Below are 27,467 nucleotides of genomic sequence, written 5' to 3' on the forward strand. Positions count from 1 at the left end.
CCATCCAGGGTGTATTCCTGCTTTGTGCCCAGAGTTCCCAGGATAGAATTCGGATTCACCGTAATCCTGATCAAGATAAAGCGATTACTGAAGATGAAGATTCCATCTGACTGTAATTATAGTCATAATAATGATAACAGTAGGTTGGGATTTTCACCACTAAAACAAAATTAGAAAATCAGAGACCCTCTGGATATTCTACACAGACTCCAGGGGCTCCCAGGACCACACTTTGATAACAGTGGCAATTAAGAGCCTTTTGGTCTATGAATATTTATTTAAAAAAATTCTGTAGAAGGTTTTTGGGCTACCTTTTCTTTTAAGAGTGTATATATACTTGGGGAAGTGGCGGCTCAGTGGTTAAGGCTCTTGGTTGTGATACGTTGTGATCTAATTCCAGCACTACCACTTTTCAGCCCTTGTACAGGTCTCTTAACCCTTCTCTGCTTCATGGGCATTGTATCATAGCTGACCCTGCACTCTATTATGGACAGCTATTTAAATAGCTGACACCAAAATGACACCAAATTAACACACCTGCTCCCCATTTACACCTGAGACCTTGTAACACTAACAAGTCACATGACACCGGGGAAGGAAAATGGCTAATTGGGCCCAATTTGGACATTTTCACTTTGGGGTGTACTCACTTTTGTTGCCAGCGGTTTAGACATTAATGGCTGTGTGTTGAGTTATTTTGAGGGGACAGCAAATTTACACTGTTATACAAGGTGTACACTCACTACTTTACATTGTAGCAAAGTGTCATTTCTTCAGTGTTGTCACATTAAAAGATATAATCAAATATTTACAAAAATGTGAGGGGTGTACTCACTTTTGTGAGATACTGTAAGAGTATAATGGTATACATTAACATTTTATAAGGAGAAACTTTGCCTGGATATTTAATATAGGCTACAACGTACATGCAAAACATGTAATTAGTACTTAAAAAATGGTAGTCTACATTTCTGATCACCAAGGGACTTGAAGGGTTTTTATTTTTGTGCATTTCTAATTACATCACTGAGCCAGCACAGGAGGGAAAAGTCTGTCCACTGTCCAGCTGTCAGTGTAAGTCCTAGTTGATGGCAGCAGTGATCTGACAGGAGCTCTCTGGTGAGGCTTGTACGCAGGGAAACTGCTTCCTCCTGGGGGAGCCTGAACAGGTGCAGTGGTGTGTGTGTGTGTGCTGTTGTGTGTAAAATTCTCCCATTAGTACGTCACACTCAGAGAACTTTATGGCAGTCAATAAATTTTGATCCAAGCCCCATCATTATGGATTGCTCATGCAATAAATTAAACCCAGGTGACACATCAGACATTTATTTGTTTAGTGGGAATAAGCCGTTTCCTTCCCTAAAGAAGGACAATGCAATGTGTAAGTCAATGGAAAATGACATTTTTACTCAAATCTAGCACTGTATATGTGATATCAAATTTGGGGGTCATACACCACCTGTATGGTTCACACAATTTAGATGGAATGACCCTTAAATATCAAATCCAATGTGCTGCACTAAAATTGCAAAACAACAAAACATGCATGGGCTAGACATAATTGACCGCTCCTTTTGGCTTCAATTGCTGAAGGCATAAATGACCCAAGCATTACACAGTGATTAAATAAAAACACGTTTACAGTGTAAAATTGTTCAATTCATTTGGAGCTTATAGTGATAAATATCTCATTCACTTAAGTATCACAGAAAAAATATATATTCCACATGATTAAGAACCATGTATTTTTAAAGAAAATGGAAATGACATACATATTTAGATATTTTTTAAAGAGCTTTTAGTGAAACTGCATAATTCATATGAAATAAAAAGATATATTATCTATATTAGTATTTCAACACATGTTGTCTTAAATTATCCAATAAATGTGTTCAAAAAAAAAAGAAAAAAAATTCACACTAGTGACGAACACAACATGTTATATTATTGTCCAATCGGTGCTGTTGCCGACGTCATTGTCCAAATCTGAACTCTCCTCAAAGTGAATGTTTGTTGTTTTGACCTTTTGATTGTGACAGCAGAGTTGGAGTCCTGACCACCACTCTCAAGGAAGCAGTCAGAGCAGTCATAAAAATGTGGTGATTAAACTGATCATAATTAGAATCATTTTTAGAGCAACTAAAAGAGACTTTTCACACTCTACAGTGTAAATGACTCTATGGCCTGGCAATTTTTTCCATGGTGTGAATGCAGCAACAACAGTATATCTTATATGTATTTTTATGACAACTTAATGCATCATTATTTCAATGGCACAATGTACAGTACAGTGTGTTCACAACTGGTTCTCAGTAAGTAAAGTGAGTTGAGCACTGTTTTGCTTTTTACACTGGTTTAGTCCATCTCATCGTCATCTGAGTTGTGTGTAACCACATAATGAGCGTAGTCAAATGCAGGGAACCGGATGGCCAGCTCATTCCACTTGCTAAACACCTTTTTCTTTGAGTTGTATGTCACCACAAAGTTTTTGATGTGAAGGCATGGGCATTCGATGCTTTTATAAAGCATCAAAGAGCCCCAACGCTGCAACCAGACCAAAAAAAAAGAAAGCTTGTGACAAAGCACATAATTTACCAGCAAATCCATGCTCAATAGAAAATAAATTATTACATTAAAATCTAAATGGTCTTAGATTTTAACCAAAGTTATATATTGTTTAAATTAATCTGAGACACACTCACTGAATAATAGGTGGTGGTTAAACTGAGACCAACTTTGAACTAAGGCTAGTTACCTGTTGTTGAGTTAGCATACACAATACATTGGTATGACATCAAATGCTGTTAGAATGCTGGTTAAAACCTGTGCCCGCTAATGATGTTCATAATGTTCCAAAATATATATTTTTTAAAAGCGCACTTTTGCACATAAAGCAGAAGATATACCTGTCCACAGTTTTTACATGCTATAACTCCGTTTGCCTCATAGTCCAGTAGTCTCTCCTGCAGGGTCGTGTTCTCTCTGACAGTGAACAACTCTCTAGAATCAAGAAGAATATAACTGCCCTCATGAAAATGTTCATGATTATCAACTTTAGAATCATTGTTATCATGATTGTTATCATCATTATGCAATTCATCACAGCAATCACATTATCACTATCCTAACTGTATATTAACTATTGCAATTGCCCTGTTAAAAGATGACCAGCATTTTTTCCACCCAAGTATAGAAGTACCTGAATGCTTCAGTCACATTGACATGGTGCATCCTCTCAATGATCTCAATGTCTACACCAGAGCACACAGATACACCGCAGCTCCTGCAGTTTAGTTTCACTTTGCTGGGGTCCTCCTTCATCATGCCCATCTTATTCTTCTTCTTCGTCTTCACACGCTCCTCCACAATTGACTGCAGCTGGTTCTCTTTTATCTGAACACAAAATGGCCACGTCAACTACAATTTTCCTTCATTTTGGGCCTTGAGCTGGAAATGTATCTAAACTAGACATCCTATCAACTGCACTCTAAATGTTTGAAAATGTAAAAAAAAAAAATGCAATCATGGTTGACTCTTACTTTCTTTTCATACTCTTCACGACTCAGAGTGCAGACCCTGGCAATAGCTTTGCTCATCATTTTCTCCCTGTATTCATTCACACTTTCCCTTTCAGCTACACCCGATCCCGCCTCCTCCACAACTGTGTAACTGCTGTCCTCTGCTCTTCCTCTGCCTCGAGCCTGCAGGACAAAACACAGTCAAATTTCTTCCTTACGTTACATTCAGTTAATCTGAGTTCTTGAGAGGTACAGTTAGCACTTATTAGAAGCAGAAGAAACCTTTATTTGTCACATTACAGCACAGTGAAATTCATTTCTTTGCATATCCCAGCTTGTTAGGAAGTTGGGGTCAGCGTACAGGGTAAGTCATGGTGCAGCTCCCTTGGAGCAGATACGGTTAAGGGCCTTACTCAAGGGCCCAACAGTGGCAGCTTGGCGGTGCTGGGGCTTGAACCCCCAACCTTCTGATCATTAACTTAATGGAGCCAGAACTGAATGGAGCCACCACTGCCCTTTTATTGTGTGTTTATGCACATTAGTGTGTTTATGCATGTTAGCACTTAGTTTGTGTCTAATAATCTGTGTATATCATTAGAATTTAATGTCAATTATAATTAGCTATATCACTAGCATATTATTTATTTGCAGTACTGCTGTTATCTAGTGGATATTCTTTCATGACACTGAACCATCAATGATTAGTACCAATGTTTTGTTGAGCATTTCTTTCCTGAAAGAAATTTCCATGCATTGAAATCACAAGTAAAGTTACAAAATTAAAAAAAAAAATTTTCAAAAAAAGTAGAAATTGAATTTAAAAATTCCATTTTAACTCCACTCCTGCCGGTATCTGATTGCAAACTGAATTAAACAGGATTATGTCCATTTTAATATGGCATGTAACTATCCAAAAACTTAATCAAAGCCTGACATTCACTGTGTGAGAAAAGCACGCTTAGGTTTTAGACAACGTTAGGAAGGCTGACCATTTTAACCACCACATCTGTGGTTCCTGGCTCATTATCCAATGCAATCAAGATTAGAAACTAAATTAAAAAAAATTCCATGTTGATTTAGTGAAATGTATTTATCTTTTAGGCTTTTCCCAGGCAGCCACATATATGGCAGTCATATAAAATGGATTTATGATGTTTAGTTTTTAACAGGTAAACAATTACAAACAGCTGTAAAACCAAACAGTGCTGCTTTCTGACCCAATGCTATTAAGGGAGAAAAAGCTAGGGAGGCAACATTTACCTGAATCATAGCTATTTCATTGGTCACCAAACAGTATCGAATGACAATATTACACTCCTTAATATCAAGGCCCTCCTCTGCCACAGTGGTGGCTATCAGCAGATTGATCACTCCATCACGAAACTTGTTCAGCACCTCCCTCTGCTCTGCCTTCCATCGTACACACACACACACACACACACACACACACACACAGACACACACACAATAATGACAGGGAGATTATTTTCCCAAATTATTTTCACTAGCTACTGAAGGGTAATAACATCTCAACGTCTGTGGTTTACCAAGTAGTACATTATATATAGCAATTATATATGACCCCTAATTGATGTGATGGTGCTTTCAAAAGTTCCGATGAAAACTAAACTCATTGTCATTGATCGTCTGACAAAAGTAACTCACTGCGGTCATTGGTTTCACCACACTCTGATCTCCACCACCAATCAGGTGGCTTGCTCTGACACCAACATCCTCAAACTTTGAGTTCTCCTGAATCCACTGGCTGAGAGCAATGGCACTGAGTCGAGTCTTGGTGAAGATGATACCTCTGGCTTCAGTTCTGGTGGTGTACTCCTGCAAGATAAGCGTTCTCAGCTGAGCCAGACTGTTATTTTCATACTCTGGGTTTTTCATCAGCTCCTGAAGACGCTCTTTTTTAGCTGTTTAATATAATAGAATGAAAGGGAGAGAGAGAGAGAGAGAGAGAGAGAGAGAGAGAGAGAGAGGTGAGAGGTTAGATTGTTTCAAAGCCTGAAGGCAATTAGTAACACATTTAGAATGTTATGCTAGCTTTAAATTCTGACTAGGCTAACTTTGATAGAGAAGAAATAGAGTGCTGAAAACAGTATGAAAGATCTGGACATATTTATCTGATCATCATGCATTGCAGGCATTGCTGTAATACCATTAAATAATTTGAATAGAAATCGTTCAGTGTCAGTGATCTGAATGATGGCCTCATCATCAGGGGTAAATTTCTTCTTGATCTCTTCATTGTAATACTTGTCAAGGAAGCTGAAGGCATCACACATGCGGATGGTGTTGCTCTGGTAGAGAGCCTCATTGTACTGACGCAGATGCTCTGCACAAACTCGCACTGTCTGATTATCTTCTTTAGCAGCTGTGTGAAAACATGAAACACAGTTATGTAACATCATAAATACTATTTACACAACTGTGAACAGTATATGTGTACTGCTATTTAAATAGGTACTATTACTACTCCCCTTTTATAATGTGTAACAGTCATTTTTGATAGTTATCTGATAGATCATCCAGAAGATCTGAAGATCATATCGAGCTCCAGTTTGGGACTTAAATCCTCCAGTTTGGGATTTAAAAATCCTAAACTTTTGACTGTCTCAGTTAGTTTTTCTTTGTCACTTTTACATCTACTGTTAAAAGCACTATACAAATAAAACTGAATCAAAATGAAATATTACCTTACTATTAAATACTAAAGTATGTACTACTGATTTAAAACAGATCATTTGATAAACAAAACAAAGCAAAACCAAATAACAACCAACAAAAAACCCTGCCCACTTCATAAGAATGACACTGTGTAACAATCTAAGAAGTAGCTCTATTAAACTCTTGGCCAGAGTTCCCCAATTTTGTTGTTTCACTATACATGGATTGTTTGACCTGCGGAAGACCCACAAGACTAATCAACTCAGAGGGTCATGTCACTCAACTCAGAGGTCCTGCATGCCTCGCACAAGCTTTAGACAGGAAAGTCATGCTCTCAGGCCCCTGACAGGCATCTTAATGCCTCCTGTGCATCTTGTGAGATGAGCCCTAAATATCACTCCCCATCATTCTAGAGTCCTGTGGAGCACGCCGCTGAAGGACAAGGCCAGTGATGATACAGTTGACAGCAGAAAACGTTGACCATTGTGTAGAGACTACATCAAATCAGTGGGTCCTGATGACAGTGGCACAGGGATACAAACTTAATTTCCCCCAACCTTTTTGCCATCAGAGTCAGGTTTATATTAGACCCCAAAATGTTAGTGCTTTGACCCAAGAAAACTCAGAAAAGAGCTCCCTAACATCAGAGCAGGCCACATAATTATTCGGTGTGAGGTGGTGTTGAGAATGCTAAGACTGATGTTTGCAGCCTCAGTGAAAATTCCTGTAGACATGCAGGAGCTACAAGTTTTCCTCCCAAGTTCTTACCAGTTCAGAGATATCTCCATGTGTTAGTTTGCCCAGACTATGCTGTGAAGGGTAACTACATCAACCATCAGGTGGCCTGATGGTTGGAATCTCAATGTATGGAATCTCATCATGTGGGCACATCCACGGTTATCTGCATTAAATACAACTAATCTGCCAGGCCTGTACAAGAGTGCAGTGGATGCATTATTGAGATAAGATTCACTAGGATGTAGTATACCAGATATACTAGTATACCAGATCTGCGAAGGTTTGTGAGGTGTAGGTAGACCCTTTTCACCAATGGCATGCCAACACACAGCTGATTGTGTTTCTCTTTGGCTGAACCAGAGAACCACTAATTCTTACCATGTTCCACAGAGTTCAGCAACTAGGCCATAGTCCTACTCGTGGCCCCAAGACAGGCAGCAAGACCATTTTTTCCATTACTACACTGGTGAATGGAACACCCTGGTAGCTCCTTCCTGAGCAGATCTGCTGATCCAAATAGATGGGGAGATGTGGGTTTAGACCCTCAGAATAAATCACAAATTGACCCAGGGTCCTTAGTAAGTGGTCTGGTATGGTGTGCACCCCATGAGCTGGCTTGTATGCATTGCTTGATTCCCAAGAAACCTTTTTTCCAGGGACTGCTAGAGAGCAGCAATTCCACATCTGTGCTAAAGTCGTATGTAGCTGGCACTGCAGTGAACCATAAGAATGTAGATGACATCTCTCTGGTGGCTCATAAAGTTATTGCAGCCTTTCTTAAAGGGTTGAGGTGCTTCTATCTTCCAGGATTGCCTATGACCCTGGTCTGGGATCTCCCCCCCAACTTTAGTTCCATACAAAAGCAAACTCAACTGGATTTTTCTTCCACAATGTTATGTATTTCTGAGTGAGCCAGTATATTAGGGTGGGTGGGGCTTGGGTTTTATCTATCTGAGTTTGATTGGTTCATGAGAAGTGCTCATTGTTTTTGCAAAATGGGTATTATTTTCTTTATGACCTTAGTCAAAAGTCATAGGCCATTTAGATGTGTGGAAAAATCACAGCACATCTGATCAAGGATCTGAGATAACAAAGAAAAAGTCCAGCTTTGATTTCAGGTTGTCTTTAAGGGCCTCCTTACAAGTCTATGCAAGATGCCAAACTACAATAAGTGGATACATTGGATAATAAACTTAAGGAAACAGTGTAGAAGTACACTGCCTTTATGTGTTATAGTAGCCAAAATGATCCCAGTGGCAGAGTACAGAATTGGCCCTGAAACTTTCTATGACATCATATTCCATGAGCACATGCTGCATTTCTTCTGGGTAAAGACGAAAAGTTTAGTTTAAATGGACCTAACTAACAGCTCTAAAAAAAGGGATGGAATGTATAGTTTCCTGTATAAATTATTATAACAAATCTGTATTTTAAAAAAAGGCTTTTTAACTACAGATGGTGCAAGAGACTGGATTTTATTTCTGATCTCTGACAGTGCTGCAAGTTCATTCTAATCACAATGAGCAGTGAATGAAAATATTGTCAATGCACACTTATTCCCCCCCTCTCTCTTTCAGTTAGGACCTGCATTTTATTGTATTGCTGCTCTAACCCCAGGGATAGGTGTAGTCTATTAGCATGCAATAAATAAATTGCCATGCTGAATGCAAATTGTGATTGTGATTGTTACCAACCAATCCATGTGCCCAATGGATCATTTTACACTTCAGTTGGAAAGTCAGATCATCAGATATTTAGCTATATGAATTATTTGGTAATACATAATCATCTACTATTCATAGTAGTTGCATAATTGAAGCTGTATGTAAGTGATGTAAACAATATTCATATTATTTTTTACAACTTCCAAAGCATCATGCCTTTAGTGTTTAAAAAGCTGGTACGGATTTAAACGCTGGTTAAAACTGAAGCTATATATATATATATATATATATATATATATATATACACAGTGTCTCACAAAAGTGAGTACACCCCTCACATTTTTGTAAATATTTGATTATATCTTTTCATGTTACAACACCGAAGAAATGACACTTTGCTACAACGTAAAGTAGTGAGTGTACAGCTTGTGTAACAGTGTAAATTTGCAGTTCCCTCAAAATAACTCAACACACAGCCATTAATGTGTAAACCGCTGGCAACAAAAGTGAGTACACCCCTAAGTGAAAATGTCCAAATTGGGCCCAAAGTGTCAATATTTTTTGAGGCCACCATTATTTTCCAGCACTGCCTTAACCCTCTTGGGCATGAGCTTCACCAGAGCTTCACAGGTTGCCACTGGAGTACTCTTCCACTCCTCCATGATGACATCACGGAGCTGGTGGATGTTAGAGACCTTGTGTTCCTCCACCTTCCGTTTGAGGATGCCAGACAGATGCTCAATAGGGTTTAGGTCTGAAGACATGCTTGGCCAGTCCATCAACTTCACCCTCAGCTTCTTTAGCAAAGCAAAAGACTTTATCATGCTGGAATACTGCCCTGTGGCCCAGCCTCCGAAGGAAGGGGATCATGCTCTGCTTCAGTATGTCACAGTACATGTTGGCATTCATGGTTCCCTCAATCAACTGTAGCTCCCCAGTGCCGTCAGCACTCATGCAGCCCCAGACCATGACACTCCCACCACCATGCTTGACTGTAGGCAAGACACACTTGTCTTTGTACTCCTCACCTGGTTGCCGCCACACATGCTTGACACCACCTGAACCAAATAAGTTTATCTTGGTCTCATCAGACCACAGGACATGGTTCCAGTAATCCATGTCCTTAGTCTGCTTGTCTTCAGCAAACTGTTTGCGGGCTTTCTTGTGCATCATCTTTAGAAGAGGCTTCCTTCTGGGACAACAGCCATGCAGACCAATTTGATGCAGTGTGCGGCATATGGTCTGAGCACTGACAGGCCCCCCACCCCTTCAAACTCTGCAGCAATGCTGGCAGCACTCATACGTCTATTTCCCAAAGACAACCTCTGGATATATCGCTGAGCACGTGCACTCAACTTCTTTGGTCGACCATGGCGAGGCCTGTTCTGAGTGGAACCTGTCCTGTTAAACCACTGTATGGTCTTGGCCACTGTGTTGCAGCTCAGTGTCAGGGTCTTGGTAATCTTCTTATAGCCTAGGCCATCTTTATGTAGAGCAACAATTCTTTTTTTCAGATCCTCAGAAAGTTCTTTGCCATGAGGTGCCATGTTGACCTTCCAGTGACCAGTATGAGGGAGTGTGAGAGCGATGACAGCAAATTTAACACACCTGCTCCCCATTCACACCTGAGACCTTGTAACACTAACAAGTCACATGATACGGGGGAGGGAAAATGGCTAATTGGCCCAATTTGAACATTTTCACTTAGGGGTGTACTCACTTTTGTTGCTAGCGGTTTAGACATTAATGGCTGTTTGTTGAGTTATTTTGAGGGGACAGCAAATTTACACTGTTACACAAGCTGTACACTCACTACTTTACATTGTAGCAAAGTGTCATTTCTTCAGTGTTGTCACATTAAAAGATATAATCAAATATTTACAAAAATGTGAGGGGTGTACTCACTTTTGCGAGATACTGTACATATATACAAGCTCCACTAGTTCTGAAGGGAACATGCCCTAGTGGTCTGGCACATAAGAAAGTTTCTCTCTTACCATTCTGCTCTTTTTGCACAACCCACTGCTCATAATTCTGTGTTCCTGGTTGGCACAGAGGGTTCAGCTGGGCATGTGTGTGAATCTCATTCATGATTCTTTTTATCACATCTCCAAAGGGATCCTTCAAAATGACAGGAAAAACAAAATTACTAATGGCAAAAAGTCTCTACTGGTAGTCACAATTTGTGTAAAATTTTATGATGACCATAACATTTAGTCACAAAATAAAGACACAGTTAAGTACAAAAATTTGCAAACCCCTGGGTTCTGGGTGAAAAAGTGTAACTATACCTTTAGTGTTTACATATATATATATATATATATATATATATATATATATATATATATATATATATTAAGTGGGATGTTAACTGGGATTCATTTCAATTTCATTTTAAGTGGAATTCAACATTTATACAAATTCTACAAATTTTATAGAAATTCTGTTTTTATTGTTTCATTATTAATATCTTAAGATAGACAGTACATTTTGACCACTTCTGTTATTTGATAATGAAGGAACAAGTGAGAGTATGCAAACTTTTGCACTCATTTGTATAATGCAGCTCTCTGGGAGCATGCCTGTGTATTTAGAATATATTTCAATTTTGATGTAATGTGACACTTTGCTTGGATGTAGCTGGCACCTCTTTTCTTTCCTGAGCACTTGCAATACGTTTGTATGGACCCTTGGGCTCTTCTCCGAGAGTTTTGGTCTTTATTGTATAGGCGTCCAAGTTAGCACAAATCTGCAAGACATCATTATAATGACTACTACAGTTCATTTTGAAGAATTACATCAGCTAAAAGATGTGTAATCAGTCATGACCTTAATAACACCAATTAGTCAGTGGTTATCTCCCTCCCTGAAATTCTCCTGATGTTAAGAACATGAGGGGAGAGACTAGTTACTTAAACTGAGAAAAGATTGGGTAAGACACACGACCTGTGTCGAGTGTCTTGTTGGGTTTGATCATTCCTTCAGTAAAATATGAAGCACATGAGATACTTTATAGCCGCTCAGTGCACAGGGGCCATGGGAAACATTAGGAATAGATTGGTGCAGAGAAACGAGGTGGGAAAAGAGATTTAGGGAAGAAACAGGAGGGGAAATTTTAACTAAAGAGAACTTTGGTCATAGAAGGTATGTGACAAGGCCAACTGAAATTTGAATTGGCATATTTTCTGTGTTACTGTGCATTCAGTATGTATATATGTATCTGTTAAAAATGCATTTACTCTGAGAATGTGCTCCTCAGCTTTCTGCTGAGTCTTGGCTCCTCCAACTCCGGGTGAAGCAGTAAGTCCGAGGATCTGTGGCAGCGGCACTGGTTCTTTCTGTTCCTTTTGCAGCCTAGCATTCTTGTGCTTCTGTTTCAGGTAGCGGATCATGATGTGGTTATACACACCGCCCTTTTGTGTGTGGTGGCACTCATCTATTACCATCAAAGTGAATTCTGCCAAAGAAGCCAGTAAGAGCACTTTAACACACTTCAGCCCACGCATGCTGCAACTCTGAGTTTGTTTTGATTTTGTTATGCTGTACTGTTGCAATGCCAAGTGTAGTAAAGTTTAAACACTCCAAGCAGAACAAATTTCTAATAAATATTCTTTTTTCTTTTTCAAAACAACACACTAACCATGTCCCAACAGAAGGATCTAAACCAGCAACAGCATGATCACTGATGTAAATGTTAACTCATACCATCTTAAACATCGAATAGAATATTATGTTTATAATGTCATTAATCTGTTTTATTTATACTCCTCATCTTTGGTACTGTGTGCTGTTTTCAAAGATCTGACCATAATATTGTGACTTTGGTATTGTGCTGCAGACTTTAAAATACTCCAAACGCAAAAATGATCATTAAAAGGTCAGCTTCTTTTGGATGGTTAATTCTGAATGCATAGATCAGTTCTTGGGTCAAGTTTGTCAACACAGCACATATTCAGGGTTGATTCAGAGCATACTGTGGAGTTAATTCTGAAATTGTGCACATCAGTACACTTCAGGCGTGCCTCAGTTATACAAGCTTCTGACCCTGAACTTAATCCCATTTTCCTTTGGGAGATGTCCATTGAGGAAGGAGCTGCATTAAGTCCATTAGGTCCCAAGTTATGATTTCATGACTTCATCAGCAAGTACATTGCTGGTTAGTTATTTGAGAAGACAAGAGGATGTAGAGCATTCACAAACTGCATATTCATGCACCTTCAGAAGTTCAGGCAATGCTAATGTGACTAGGTTATATAAATGTTCTTAGGCTTTCACTTACAGGGATATTTTTTTATTCCACATGTTGATGGAAGTGAGCCTGAATGATAAAGTAGTTAAATGGAAGTTGAATTCTAATTACTTTGAAGAAAGGGATTATCTATCTGGTTCCAATTTCACAAGCTAAACAATTTTGTGTTAAATTCTGTTTGTTGCAACATCTCCCTTAGTATTTTTCCTATTTATGATGAGAGGCTGGAAAGTCTATACCCGCCATTTTCTTTGGAATGCCAACACCAGTTTTTCCTTTCTCCTAAAGGGGTTGCATTTTAAACATGGGGCATGTTTAAACATATTTTATGGCTGTACAGGACACTAGGTTAAAGCTCGAATGCTTGAAAGCTTCTCAGTTTATCTACAAGTACCTAGTGACAAGAGTGAGGGGGAGACAATCCCATACTTCTTAGGTCAGCACCCTTGCTCTTAAATGTCACCATTTTGAGCCTCTGCACACATTTAAGTGTGACCATAATAGTACCAGAGCTCCCTTTCCTCTGTGATACTGCAACACATTCCACCAAACCTCTGGGGAAAAACAACAAAGTACGCATGTGTCACAGCCAGAACAGTTAGTTTAACGAGTATGTGCTTTACAAATCTAACTGTAATGGGGTTGTGTACTCATAAAGATGGATTCAGCTCTTGTAGTGGAACAATGAACCTGAATCATTTAGGGAAGAAAAGAAATCTCCTGTGGATTTGGTCAGTCAACCGATTCACTCAATGATGACTAGAACAGACATGTGGCCAAGTGGCCAAAAGACCAATGAAAAAAAAATAATAGAAAAAGTAAAGAAAAAGCAAAAACATCCCTAACACCAATAAACACCATATGTCACCGTGTAGTATGCACTGCCAGAAAAGCAACAGAATTGGCATCATAGACAGGATGTTAAAAAAAAGAAAATATGTCAAATGAAACATCAGGTGGACAGCGGATTGAGCTCTCTCCAAGCTTAGCCAAACAGTGAAACTGTATAAAGTGGAAAGTTTTTACAGGAATCCAAAACTGTGGCAATTATCCTGCAATGAGAAAGGTCATAGTAGAGCAAGTGTGACCTACGTGATAACGTGATCCCATCCTCGTCACCCTGTTTGGCTTTATCTAAAGAGTTTTCCAGGATTTGTGCAGTGCAGATGATGATGTCATTCTTCTCAATGACTTGTGGGAAGGAGATTTTGAGCTGCGAGTCTCCACTCACTCTCTCTACAGAGTACTGGTGCTTGAGAAACTTCCCAAACTCTGCTTTGTAGTGCTGCTCCACCAGGGGCACCTACACAATGAAGTAAAAATGTCTGATCACCTCAAAAATAAACAGATTTTAAATTAATTTACATTTAATTCACATTCACATGCTTTACATTTCAGAAAGAGCTTATGTTTTTACTTTAAAGAGCACCCGCACGGTAACAAAGACTAACATAGTGTAATAATAACAGATATTACAGAGGGATATAATATAAGCACTATGCAATATTAGAGTTTAAGAATACTAGAGTGTAGTATTTGTTGAGAAACATTGTGGAAAACTTTTTAGGTCTATAGACACACTTTTAAAAAACAATAACCCTGTGATATGATTAAATAGTAATGGTCTGCAATATGCCTTCAATTTGAAGCTGCTGCTTCCAAATATCACATATTTTTTGGCTCTATTTGTTGTTTGTTTGTCACTCTTAAAAATAAAGTCACTTTGAATTGTTGCATGACTCCTAGAATAGCTCAATTCCAATTGACTCACTAAATGTGTCAAATTGTTCAAAGACATCATGGGGCCAGGTTAAAATGCTTCTTCTAAAATGAGGCATTCTATTTTGGGGAAAGCATAAATAGCCAAACATGGGATAAAGAGCTGTCAAGTGTGTTGGTTAAAGAATTCAAGCTGGATTGAGGCAATTTTACAGCAGTGCTATTAAAAATCAGATTTATGATTCTTGAAAGAAGACAATATATATATATATATATATATATATATATATATATATATATATATATATATATACACATACATACACACACATATAATCTTCTGTGTTTGAGTACATTGAGTATGAGTTATCTCTGAAAAACAATCATGTTTAAAAACAATCAGACTATAGAAGATTGTGCTTCAAAGGTATTACGCAATACAAAACGTGACATTATATTAAACTTTTAGGTCAGGCAAATTCAGTAAAAATTTCTAAAGTTTTACAACAAAGTTTCCCACAAGTTAAATTGTAATAATCAGGCAAATCTTCTACTGCTTTAATTATCTTGGTTTTTAATTTTCTACTACTCGATTTTATTCACTCTGGATTATCAAGGTAAATGAGGTAAATTTGGACTCAACATACATTATTTAAATATGTAAGATTCTAAGCTGAGAAAATGTTTGATAAAAATAATGCATAAACAATTAATGCATGTTCACCTTTTAGGCACAATGAATTTAGAGTAGGTTCAGATTTAGATGAATCTGATATAAAACCATATAGTTCACTGCAAATGGAGGCAGACTAAGGCTGATCTGTCTGGAGTGTGACACATGATTCAGAAGAAAAAAAAAAAAGCTCATGTGTTTCTAACCAAAAAAAAATCACTGCATTTCCAGTAAATCACATGAATGTGTGGATCCCATAGGCAGAGGTATTATGGATAAACAAGTAACATATGAAACTGAATTTAGTCATCAGTGTTGAACAGATTTATACTACTTTAAAAGGGACTACATAAACTCCCTGGTATAGGAGATGTATTTGTTAGTATTCTGTTATGTAAGATTTGTGCTACACAGAGGCAAGCTTGCATTTTGCATTTGCACATTTGGATTGCTGCCCTCCAGTACCTTGTTAACAAGAACAACAACTTTTGCTGGCTGTCCCCTTAGCTTTCTGCTCTCCAGATGCTGTTTGGTGATGTACACTGCGACTCGGGTTTTACCACTTCCTGTCGGGAGACAGATGATGATGTTCTTTCCCTCCAGAGCAGGCTGAGCGACATCCTTCTGATAATCACGCAGCACAATCTCTTTTTCGTTCACTGAGGGAAAGAAGGAGTTCTTTAAAAACACAAGGTGGTTAAACAAACAAAAACAAAAAACAAACAAAAAGATGACGCTAGGCTGTAGGTGCTGCCTGCATGCCCCCAATGACTCTATGTTTAATTCCCCCATCCATCAGTATGGGGATATTACTGTTTAGACTAGTTAGGAGTGCTTGCTGTGCTAGTATGTCATGTTTGTCTTAGCTCTTACACTTAGAATAACATTGCTACATATTGGGTGACCTTCTGTGTTTTTTTGATCCAGGCAGACTAAGAGGGGATTTAGTGTTGTCTCCACTCCTGCTACAACATCCACTGTCAGAGTAGGATGAAGCAGCAAGAAGCAAATAATAGCCTTAAATTGCTCCATCTGGTTTATTACCAAGCCTATTTTGCCTAGAGCTGTTTAAGAAGGAAATACCAGATTTCCATGTCGTGTAACACTGCATTTGGAATATGCTGTATTTTGCCTTGTTTTACTTGTCCTCCATACAAATGCACGTATACAGTGGGAAGAAATATCATACCTAAGGGAACGCACAACATGATAATGTGTAAAACTGCAATTTCAGTAGATTGACAAGGGCAGCACTATACAATAAAAACAAGTACTAGTAACTCCATAAGACCTAGTAATATCGGATTCACTAAGACTCTAGGTTAATCACAATGCTGGCAAAGACTAGATCAGGCATGAGACCCAACCAGTGCAGCAGGTTTCTGAACTTTGTGTGTGTGTGTGTGTGTGTGTGTGTGTGTGTGTGTGTGTGTGTGTGAGAGAGAGAGAGAGAGAGACTGTAACTGGAAATGTGCTGGCATGCCAGTTGGGAAACTCTAGGAAAGAGTATCTCTAAACACTGCTTATTGAAAACAGACTCTCAGGCATATACAAGGTTCCAGACAAACTCTGATAACACTTCATAAACTGACAGTAGCTTTTCACTTACTTATCTAAATGAACAAAATGACATTTGTGGCCAAGCAGCCAGACAAGTGGATAAGACTGAGTAATAAGAAGTACTGTGGCACTAAACATAAATGTGCTTGTGTGTTCATGACTCATGTTCATGTGTGTTCATCTCCATCCTTTTTCTCTTAGACCTCAAATTTCCTGAGAATTTCACAATAAATATGCACTAAACTTCAGCAAACATGTCACTTGTAATATCTGGTTTATTTGTAATTCTAACCACTCATTTAAGAAACTGTTAGACTTACATCTGGTCTATCTCTACAGACTGGTTAGATGGCTAGAGGTTATATTGGTTACAGATGAAAGGGTTTTGGTGTGTAGACAGGCTGATCGATTCAGTATTAGATTTGGATTTGTCCTAAATAGCGGGAAATGCCTCCACCAAAACGTGAATTGTAGCAATCAAAAACTGAGGTAATGCTACTCAGATAACATCCTCATATTACACATCCTGCAATAACTACAACACTAGGGTAAATTCAAACTCTTAACACCTCTGCCTGAAACCATTACACTTTCCAAAGCTTGAAGGAGAGCATGGGACAAGTGGTGCCATCTGGTGGAGAAAAGTGTGCCCACACTGGCACACATCCAGTTTGAGCTTCATTTTTTAAATTGACTGTTTGTCCTTTCCTATCTATTGTGTAAACACATTGTTTTTTGATTTGTCTACACAAAAAGCAAGTAAATAACTTATCGTTCATTTCAAAACATTCAAAATCCAGAAAGTATTTGTATTGAATTCCTCTCATTCATGCTTGTCATAGTCAAAAGACGGATAGTACACATGGGACCAAAGGGGAAGCTGAGAGGGCAGCCTCCACAGTCATTGCTTGAAGCAGGGGGAGCATGTGTTTGTAATTAAGGCTGCTCTTCCCCAAGGTTCTTGCGCAAGCTCATAAATTGGTTTCAGTAGTGTATATTAGTACCTCGCATTAGTAAAATAGTTTCTCTCCATACTTTAGGATTTGTTTAGTCTGTTCCGGCAGTGTATAACTTTCAGCATATCCCGTGTTGCCGTGTCTGTGTCTGAAACTCCTGAAATTGCAGTCTAAAACTCGCCATGATCCTCAGGTCACATCACTGTTCTCTAGTCATTCTCCTTTACCCGCTCACAGTCACCTGATTACTAATGACACCTTTCTGAAAAATCACACTACTCTTTAAATAACCCTTATGATGTCTTGCTCCAGCGTAGTGTCTGTGATGAATCTATGCTGCTATTATCTGCACTCTGGATATAGCTCTGGATTAGTGTTTTGCTCATAACCTGCTTCCTGTTTCCTGCCTTATTCTTTTCTAGTTTATGACTGCACATTGCTTGGCCGTTCACATTTCTGAGCATTGCCTTTGGAGTGCTTGCCATATTGGTTTAAAAAACAAACAAACAAACAGAAAACCTGCATTTGCATCTGTTTGTCTGCTTCATGGCACTGCTGGAAAGAATGTAAAAAACAAACAAACATACGAGATGCATAGCCCTAGCTAGTTTATAAGTGATAGCACTAGCTAGTTTATAAGTGGACGATCTCATTGTGTAGCAAAACTGAGCTGGAAAAGTGAACTTTCCTGGTGCATCTACCAAGCATTATACTGATCCTGTTAAAGGAAAAAATCCACCCTAAATTACTTTATTCGGCTAATCTTATTTATTGATTGTTTATAATTAACATATGATTTTCTGTGGCATCCGATTCAGAGTTTACTTTTTGGGTTTAATCTTCTTTACTCGACATGCTGATCTATTTTCAATTTTGTAAACTTTTTTCCTACACTGCCAACACTGCCGTTTGACTACGTGCTTATAGTGATGCAGCAGCACTTTTGTTTTTAAGTCTGTCCAGCTCTCTCACCTCCTCATCTGTACACTTTGTTCAAACAGAACAGCTTCCAAAGCTTCAACTTTAATGATAATACTGCCATCAACACCATTGTGCTTGTCATCTTGAAGATCACTAAAAGCTGAGCCAAGTCTTGGATCACAGAACTCATGCTATCTGTGAAAGAGACCCTATTTTAGAACATCCTGCTGTTTTTTGCCTGCTGGTTAAGCTTTAATCACTTAAAGATGTGGTCTGTGCGGAGATTGACAAGACATCTCATGTTATGAAACCTTGTGGAAAATACTAGAGAATAAAACATGACTCATATCCCCAGTGGAATATGATTTATTGCCTGCCAGATCCTCAGAGTAAGGGAGTGTCACAGAACTTTTGCATTGTTATATCCACACATCTGCTAATATAACAAAGTGGAATATTTGAAATGTGCTCTCTATTTTAATGTACTGCATAGTGCATACTATTAAAACCATATGCTACTCAAGTTTGGTTTGGATCACAAATATGACTTTGCTAAACTCATAAATTCTCTCTAGGCAAAAGTAGGCAGATCCCCCCCACTGGTTTGCATTATCTTGAAATGACACAATGCAATACCTGATTGATCCAAACTCCCTGCTGTTTGCTCGATCTCCATTTCCTCATCACTGCCTCCATACAAGTCCAAATCTGTGGCAGAATAAAATGCTGTTAAACATAGAGATATCCGGGATATTTTTGAGTCCTTGATAGACTCTTAGTTAGTTATAATTTTTGTTGACTTTGTGTTATATTTCTTAATTATTTATGAAAATACACAACATTTAATGGAAAGGTTTATTGTGGTCTAGCAATTGTTATCATAATACATTATAAGCAGTGTTCATAACACATTATATTGTAAATGCAAAAGAATCTCAGTTTAAGTTTACATATTACATTAGGTTTAATATATTCTCTGTTAATATATTGCACTTTACTTAAAGCTCACAAGTGCAACTTATCAGGAATTATAAATAAGTTATAATATCGTATGTCTGCCAATAATCTAACTCACAAATGACAAATGTATAAAGACACAGCAATGTACATTAAAATACCTATAAGTTATTATGCAAAAGTATAGTCAATAAAGTATAAAGTAACATAAGGAAGGTTTCAGTGTGTCTAGTGATGATATCAGGTGTTATGAACACTACTTATAATGCATTATGGTAACAATTCATATTACGTTATAAACATTAATTCTAGAGTGTAATGTATCCATCCATCAATCCATTTTTTGTACCTCTTATCCTAAACAAGGTCACAGGGAGCCTGGAGCCTGTCCCGGGGAACTCGGGGCACAAGGCGAGCGACACCCTGGATGGGGTGCCAACCCATCGCAGGGCACAATCGCACACACACTCACAGAGCCAGCCAACATCATTCCCTCAACCAGTGACAGCTCCTTTCTGGAGGAGCTCAATACTATTTATGCTCGCTTTGACCAGAAAAATACTACAGCGTCTGCCAAAGCTGGGCTTCCAATTGGTGACCCCCAGCTCTCTTTCTCCACCAGAGATGTGTATTCCACTCTGAGCAGGGTGGACATGCGCAAGTCTGCTGTCCCCAAGGGCATCCCAGGCTGGGTGCTCAAAGCATGTGCGGAGTAGCTAGCCGGGGTTTTCACAGACAACTTATCGTTGACCTTAATAGTTGTCCGCACCTCTATCAAAACCGCACTATTGTGCCAGTACCAAAGCACAGTGCTTCAACAGCGCTCAACAACGTCTGTCCAGTCGCTCTTACCCCCATCATTGGCAAGAGGCTGGTCCTCTCTCATCCGAAAGCCTGCCTACAACTGTCACAGGATCCCCATCAGTATGCTGATCATCACAACAGGTCAACAGAGGACGCCATTACCTCAGTCCTTCACTCCGTCCTGACTCATCTGGAAAATAGCAACTCCTATGTGAGGATACTATTCACTGACTTTAGTTCTATGTTTAATACTGTCACTCCAACTAAGCTGATCTCCGAACTCTCCAGTCTTGGTATCAGTACCGCTCTCTGCAACTAGAGTCTGGACTTTTTGACTAACAGACCACAGTCTGTTAGACTTGGCAACAACTCCTCCACCACCATCATTCTAAACACCGGAGTACAACAAGGCTGCATGCTGAGTTCGCTCCTCTAGTCCATCTTCACCTCTGATTGTGTACCTTTGCACAGCTCCAACTCTATAATCAAGTTAGCAGGTGACACTATGCTGGTTAGCCTTATCAGGGATGATTATGAGACAGCCTACAGGGAAGAGACTCAACATCTGGTAACATGGTGTGCCTATAACAACCTTGACCTCAACACCCAAAACCAAAGAATTGATTGTGGACTACCAGAAGTCCTTGAGCAGCCACTAATACACCCCTATCTTCATTAATGGGACTGAGGTAAAGCGGGTCTCTACCTTCAAGTTTCTGGGAGTCCACATCACCTTTCCTGGTACCTCAACACCTCCTCTCTCCTCAAAAAGCCGCAACAGCGCCTGTACTTTCTGAGGAGACTGAGGAAAGCTCAACTTGCTCCTCAGATCATAGCGAACTTCTATCACTGTACCATTGAAAGCATCCTTACAAATTGCATCACAGTATGGTACAACAGCTGCATAGTGAAAACTGCCCGACACACCACTGGAACACAACTGCCCAACATTACGGATAGGAAAACACCACAGAAGTCTGCGTTTTCGCATAAAAAAGACTCATGAACAGATTTTTCCCTTCAGTTGTACTAATGCTGAACTCAGTTTCTAAGCATTAACTACCAGCCTCCACATAACAACTAAACATTAGCATTAGACACCATACTATATTATACATTACTGCTATTATCTACAAATTACTTGTAGTACTATTATGTGAAAAGTACTTGCACTTTACTGCAATTCTCTGTCACACTATAAATATTTATATCAGGATGCTTTTTACACATTATTGCTATTTGCACATCTACACTTACTGTAATTCACTGTATGTATCTACTGTATCATATTGCACTGTGTCTATCTGTATACTGGTTATCTCAATTGATCGCACCATAATTCCTGTTTATTTTGTATAACCTAATTGCCATTTGCATTACTGGTATGCATAATTCTGTTTACCTTTACCTGTACACTGTTATCTTAACTTATTGCACCATAACCTTATTCATTTCATTTAATATATTTGCTATTTGCACTATTGGTTGGATGCTAACTGCATTTCATTGCCTCTGTACTTGTACTCTGACAATGACAATAAAGGTGAACCTAACTTCCATTCACACACTATGGATAATTTAGCCAATAAGTCTACAACGCATGTCTTTGGACTGGGGGAGGAAACCGGACTACCCGGAGAAAACCTTTGAAGCATGGAGAGAACATGCAAACTCCACGCACACAAAGCGGAGTAAAGAATCGAACACCCAACCCTGGAGGTACGAGGAAAACATGCTAACCATTGAGCCACTGTGCCCCCTGAGTGTAATGTATAACAATGTATATTATTACTCGTTGCATGAATGTCATGCCTTCATGGAAAGTGTTTATATCATATATATGTTAAATTTGGGCTCAAGTTTTTGTGTCAAAGGATGATTCTTTGCCTTAAGATATTTACCAAAGGATATATCATATATGATATAAAATAATTTTTTTTCTGAATGAAATAAAGTGTATTGAATGTGTGTCGGAGGTTGGCCAACCTGTGCCTCCAATGCTAAGCTCAGCAGATGAGTCCATACAGGTAAGGAAGCCACTGTTGTCCATACTGCTGTCAATCGGTGCAGCCAGAGCAGAGGAGCCTGAAGCAAAACTGGAAGGGGGAGAGACAGATCTGCAAGAAAGTTTATCCAAAATCTCTTCCCCTATCTTTGTGTCAGTCTGTGTAGTCAAATCACTCTCATCCTTTAGAGGTTCTGGTTGGTCAACACCAGCTGATGATTCTGAAACAACCAGTCAATAAAAACAATAACAACATAAAAACAGTAAATGATTCCAGACTAGAAAGACATTACTTTATTATATTTATATTAATAATAACTTTATTATACAGGGGTGAGGGACAGAGCTAAGTGAAAACAGCATTAAGTCTTTTATTAAATCTCTGCATTCTTTGGAACTCTAGGTTGTTATATATTCTATTTTGACATTATATAAATGCAAAACTACAGTAAGTGGGGTTTAATTAAATATTCATAAGGGAGTTTAATTAAATATTATGAACAATATATAAACAGGGAAGTTCAGTATAGATATAGGTCTTGACTCTTGAGCTAAGGTATCCACTGCATGTAGGCCACAAAAATGTACAAGATGTGACCGCTGTGTGTTTAGTGTGGGTAAGAGTTACCAGTGGGCAAGCAAGGTTCTCCCTGTAATTCCTGCACCAGCCTGGTGTGTTCTGTCTCCCTTAAAGCATCCAAGAACTGAGAGAACCAGCCGAACTCATTCTTTGGCAGCTGAGACAACAGCATACGAGCCCCAGCCCTGTTCCCACGATTTTCTGTCACTGCTAAAATCTAGTCAGAGGTATAGTGTGTGTGTGTTTGGTTTTTGTGTGAGGGTGAGAGAGAGAGAGAGAGAGAGAGAGAGAGAGAGAGAGAGAGAGAGAGACAAAGAGGGAGACACAGGATATAATTTTTTTTTTATCTGTCTATTTCTCAAATAAGATCTACATTAAAAAATCTCTGTGACTTTTAAATGTCTTATAAATTAATCTCCTTCACCCTCTGCTGGATTAAAACTGTATTGCACTGACACCCAGACTCAGGGATGCCCTGAATTAGTTAGCCTTTTCCCGTTTTGCATTAACAGACATACTGTAGAAAGAAAAATAAAATAATTGTCTACTTAATGTTTTATTTCTCTGTCTACTAACAAAATCATTTGGGATGTTAAAATATATTTATTAACTTGTCTGTTTTTTGTTTTTTAAATGATTGAATAAAAAAATTATTACATTTAATAAAAATCTGTCCACTGTTTTGTTGCCATTTTGTTAAAACTAAGTACTATCACTGCAGTGATAGATAAGTTGTTTTGTGTAGATGACTTTTGCCTTTATATTATATGTAGATATATTGCCTTTATTGTATACAGTGATGGGAAAAAGAAGTACCCTCCTTCAATCCTATGATTTTTATTTATACTTACAGTCACAAAACCAACTGTAATGTGTTCATCTTGGTGTCATCTATAAGGTACACCATAATTTAAAGCTCAAGAGCATTTGACCACAAGGTGGTCTCACCTGCCGAGATCTACCACGAGGTAGTCTCAGCTCCAGAGCCCCAGTCAGAGGACAACATGGTGAATCCCCCCTTCCCCCACCCCCCCAATCACCATGTTGACCTCTGACTGGGGCTATGGAGCTGAGACTACCTCGTGGGTCTCGTGCTGGAGCTCTGGGGAAGAGGTCACCATGTTAACCTCCGAATGCGTCTCAGGAGCTGAGGTCACCTTCGTGGGTCTTAGGTTGGAGCTCTGAGGATGAGGTTGCCATGTTGACCTCCAGCTGGAGCTCAGCAGGGGAGACCACCTCGAAAAATTCTGCTTCATCCATAGTGCAGTGAAGTATTCTCCTTTTCTTTGCTTTGCACCATTTGTCGCTCCCCCTTCCTGCTCCACGTTCCAGTCTGAGGTTGAGACGGCATCCCAAACCCTGCTCCTGTCTGAGGTTGTCATCACGACCAACAACGTTATGCTTGCACCTGAGTATGCTGACATGGCCAACCAAGTTCTGCTCACGTCTGAGACTGCTGACACGGCCAACCAAGTTAAGCCAGAGTTGATGGAGAACGATGCTCAGCCTCCCTGCTTAGCTGAGGACATCACTCTGCCATCCTGTTCCGCCGAGGACATCGATCTGCCTTCCTGTTCCACTGAGGACATTGCTCTGCCTTCCTGCTTCACCAAGTATGAGCCCATTTGGTAGTGAAATACATGACAATTTTTACATATGATTTCATAGTTTATTTTATTAAATATCAAAAATCTAAAAGGTGTTTGTTATAGATGACATGTAGATGAACAACTTACAGTTGGACTTGTGACTGTAAGTAATTCCCTTCAAATGCTATTGAGCTTTAAATTATGGTATATTTTGTATATGAGCCCATTTGGTAGTGAAATACATGGCAATGTTCACACATGATTTCATAGTTTATTTTATTAACTTTCAAAAATCTAAAAAGTGTGTGTCATAGCTGACACCTAGTTTAACAGTTTACAGTTGGCTGTGTGACTGTAAATCATTCCCTTCAAGTGCTATTGAGCTTTAAATGATGGGATATTTTGTGTATGAGCCCATTTGGTAGTGAAATACATACATGTTTACTGAAAACCGAACACACCACAAAGCGAATCAAGCTATCCAAGTTTGGATTCCTTATGGATCCAGAATGGCATCTAAAAATATTGTATGGGCCCAGAATTGAATTTATGCATTTACCACACGTGTAACAGTGATATAAAGTATGATACATGTTGGCCACCAGTGGCCACCCTTCTCTGCGTCACTGCCCAAGTTTGCCCCCCTGTTAACATGATCTAGACACACCCCTGAGTGCAAGGAAAACAAAGGCAGCTAGATTAGGATTTGTGTTAAACATACAGTAAAAGGAATGTATGAATGTATCGTAATTTGAAAAGTTTAAGACACACAGTCTAAATAGCACACAAGGCTTCTCTGAAATCACGATTCGGTCACTACTTACAATCTCCCGATCCTCGGCGGTGAGAATTTTCCGCTCATAACAGCTGTGACACACATCAGTGGTCTTCATGTTGATTAGAGTGAGTTTTAGCAGGTCTATCAGCCTGGTGTAGGTGTCATTCTCAGTCTCTAAGGACGGACTGGGAGGACTGTTTTCCATATAGTTCGCTGCTTGTTTACATCCGGCCTGTTCAAGTGCAGTTATGAGTTCCCTGAACCAGCCATCTGGATACGTTTTACTTATAATTTCCTGGATGAGAAGGTCGGCAGCCTTTATTTCACCTTCATTCCGTAATTTGACTTTTATCAGCTCCTTTTGCTCATCGCTAAGGAAGTGTAGCACATCCAGAACAGGGGCGACCCGAATCAGCTGTTTCAGTCGGTTTCTGAAACAGTCGATGGTTTTCTTCTCCTGCTCATGGTCCATGGTGCAGAATAAAGCTGCGAGGTCTGGAGTGTGTGTGTGTGTGTGTGTGTGTGTGTGTGTGTGTGTGTGTGTAAAAAGTGACAGAATCAAATGCAGAGAAACAAACAGACAGAGAACAGAAAACACGGATTCTCGGGAAACGTGTCGCCTGCTTTCGGTTTCGTTTCGTTTCTTCCTTCTGCTGATTTCGTTACCGAACAGAGCTCGGTCAAAGCTTTCGTTTTTAAACGGAGTGTTGGCATTTGTGCAACACTAAATTGTCCTCACCAATGCTTATCATACGAACTTAGAAGAAAATGACTACGGTATTAAGTCGGTATGTTTAAATTAATTATGTTTGTTTAAAATAATATATTTTTTGCAGTGACCAGTAGAGGGAGACATAGCCCAGCAAAGGCCTTGTCTTATTACTGACAACGCTTACATGCAGATCAGTATTCCGATCAGGGGTGAACTGGGACCAAAAAGTGGTCGAGCCACAAATGATTTTATGGAGATGCCAGTGATCCTGACCCTTTCGTCTCTCCGGACCTGCCTGATCCATCCTGATGCCCTACTTATGGATGGAGCTCTTATCAACTGGAGGCTACAGCCTGGAGATTGATTAGGATGGCACCGCTTGAAGTACCATGGAAATGGTTTTGGACCTCAATTCCACATTGGAGATTCTCGCTGTGGTTGCTGGGACTAAGGTTGCTGCTATGGCCTTGCGACTGCAATTACCACATGCAGTTTTGCACTCAAGACTCCTTTAGTGAACAATGGACTAGTTCAACAAACAGACTTCATGTTAAAACCATAATGAACTTTCTTTTACATTCACACTATCTGTTGTTACCCAGATGAGAATGGGTTCCCTTCTGAGGCTGGTTCCTCTCAAGGTTTCTTCCTTATATCACCTTAGGGAGATTTTCCTTGCCACTGGCTGGAACAACAGGGAAAATTCACACACTTAAAATATGTATCCTGTGTTTATATGTTTCTGTAAAACTGCTCTGAGACAATGCCCATTTTTAAAAGAGCTATACAAATAAAATTGAATTGAATTGAAAAAGTGGCCCTGGACTTTCTGGCCCAGAGCAGACCACCACACCATATCATAACACACCGGTTCATTGATGGTTAGACCAATTTTTAACACCACTTATAAGAATAAAAAATATAACAATACAGAAACATAAATGCAATTTAAACATATTTATTTGAAGTAGCACTGAAGAAATATCAAGTGATATTTGTAAAACAGGCAAACAGAAACAGAAGAGCAGTGTGACAAAGAATATAAAACAATCAAGACAGCATGGTAGCTAGTCAGGGAGCATCATCTGGGTGCATTGTAGGAGATCTGCACCACTCAGATGTACAACTCCTGAATCAGGACTGAAACTTAATTTTTTAACATGAATCCACATCTGAATGGCACACCATCATCATGTAGCATTAAACTCACCTATGATCCCAGCTAACACAGTTACATTGTGAAGACGTAACCGGACCGGATCATATTCGTCACAACGACGTACCAAATAACGTTCCAGTGATGTATCTTTTTGATTCTCGTATTTGTCATGGTGACGTTATAGTCATTGTTGGAACGTGGCAAGTATG

The 27,467-nt window shown here is 39.2% G+C and overlaps 1 protein-coding gene across 1 annotated transcript; it reads right to left on the reverse strand.

Annotated features, from left to right (window-relative positions):
- Positions 1 to 899: 899 nt before the first annotated feature.
- ifih1 (interferon induced with helicase C domain 1) lies at positions 900 to 26,717 on the reverse strand. The gene is made up of 16 exons (XM_053627171.1): positions 25,434 to 26,717; positions 23,069 to 23,237; positions 22,422 to 22,661; positions 19,311 to 19,382; positions 15,703 to 15,896; positions 13,938 to 14,148; positions 11,836 to 12,053; positions 11,244 to 11,345; positions 10,594 to 10,717; positions 5,686 to 5,901; positions 5,184 to 5,440; positions 4,779 to 4,928; positions 3,540 to 3,701; positions 3,200 to 3,393; positions 2,907 to 3,000; positions 900 to 2,544 (listed from the first exon to the last, which is right to left on the reverse strand). The coding sequence occupies exons 1-16, from the start codon at positions 25,857 to 25,859 to the stop codon at positions 2,356 to 2,358; spliced, it is 3,018 nt and encodes a 1,005-aa protein (XP_053483146.1). The 5' UTR covers positions 25,860 to 26,717; the 3' UTR covers positions 900 to 2,355.
- Between the last annotated feature and the right edge of the window lie 750 nt (positions 26,718 to 27,467).

This window comes from Ictalurus furcatus, chromosome 6 (assembly GCF_023375685.1).
Source record: "Ictalurus furcatus strain D&B chromosome 6, Billie_1.0, whole genome shotgun sequence".
In the NCBI taxonomy this organism is placed as follows: Eukaryota; Metazoa; Chordata; class Actinopteri; order Siluriformes; family Ictaluridae; genus Ictalurus; species Ictalurus furcatus.

Bases quoted from the DNA above. Each gene is read 5' to 3' on its own strand.
- ifih1 (XM_053627171.1), bottom strand. From the start codon at position 25,859: ATGGACCATGAGCAGGAGAAGAAAACCATCGACTGTTTCAGAAACCGA. The intron at 15,897-19,310 runs GTATTGCATTGT...TCTTTCCCTCAG, and splicing joins AGGGAGTTTGGATCAATCAG to TGAACGAAAAAGAGATTGTG. The intron at 11,346-11,835 runs GTAAATGCATTT...GATGTCTTGCAG, and splicing joins CTGAGGAGCACATTCTCAGA to ATTTGTGCTAACTTGGACGC.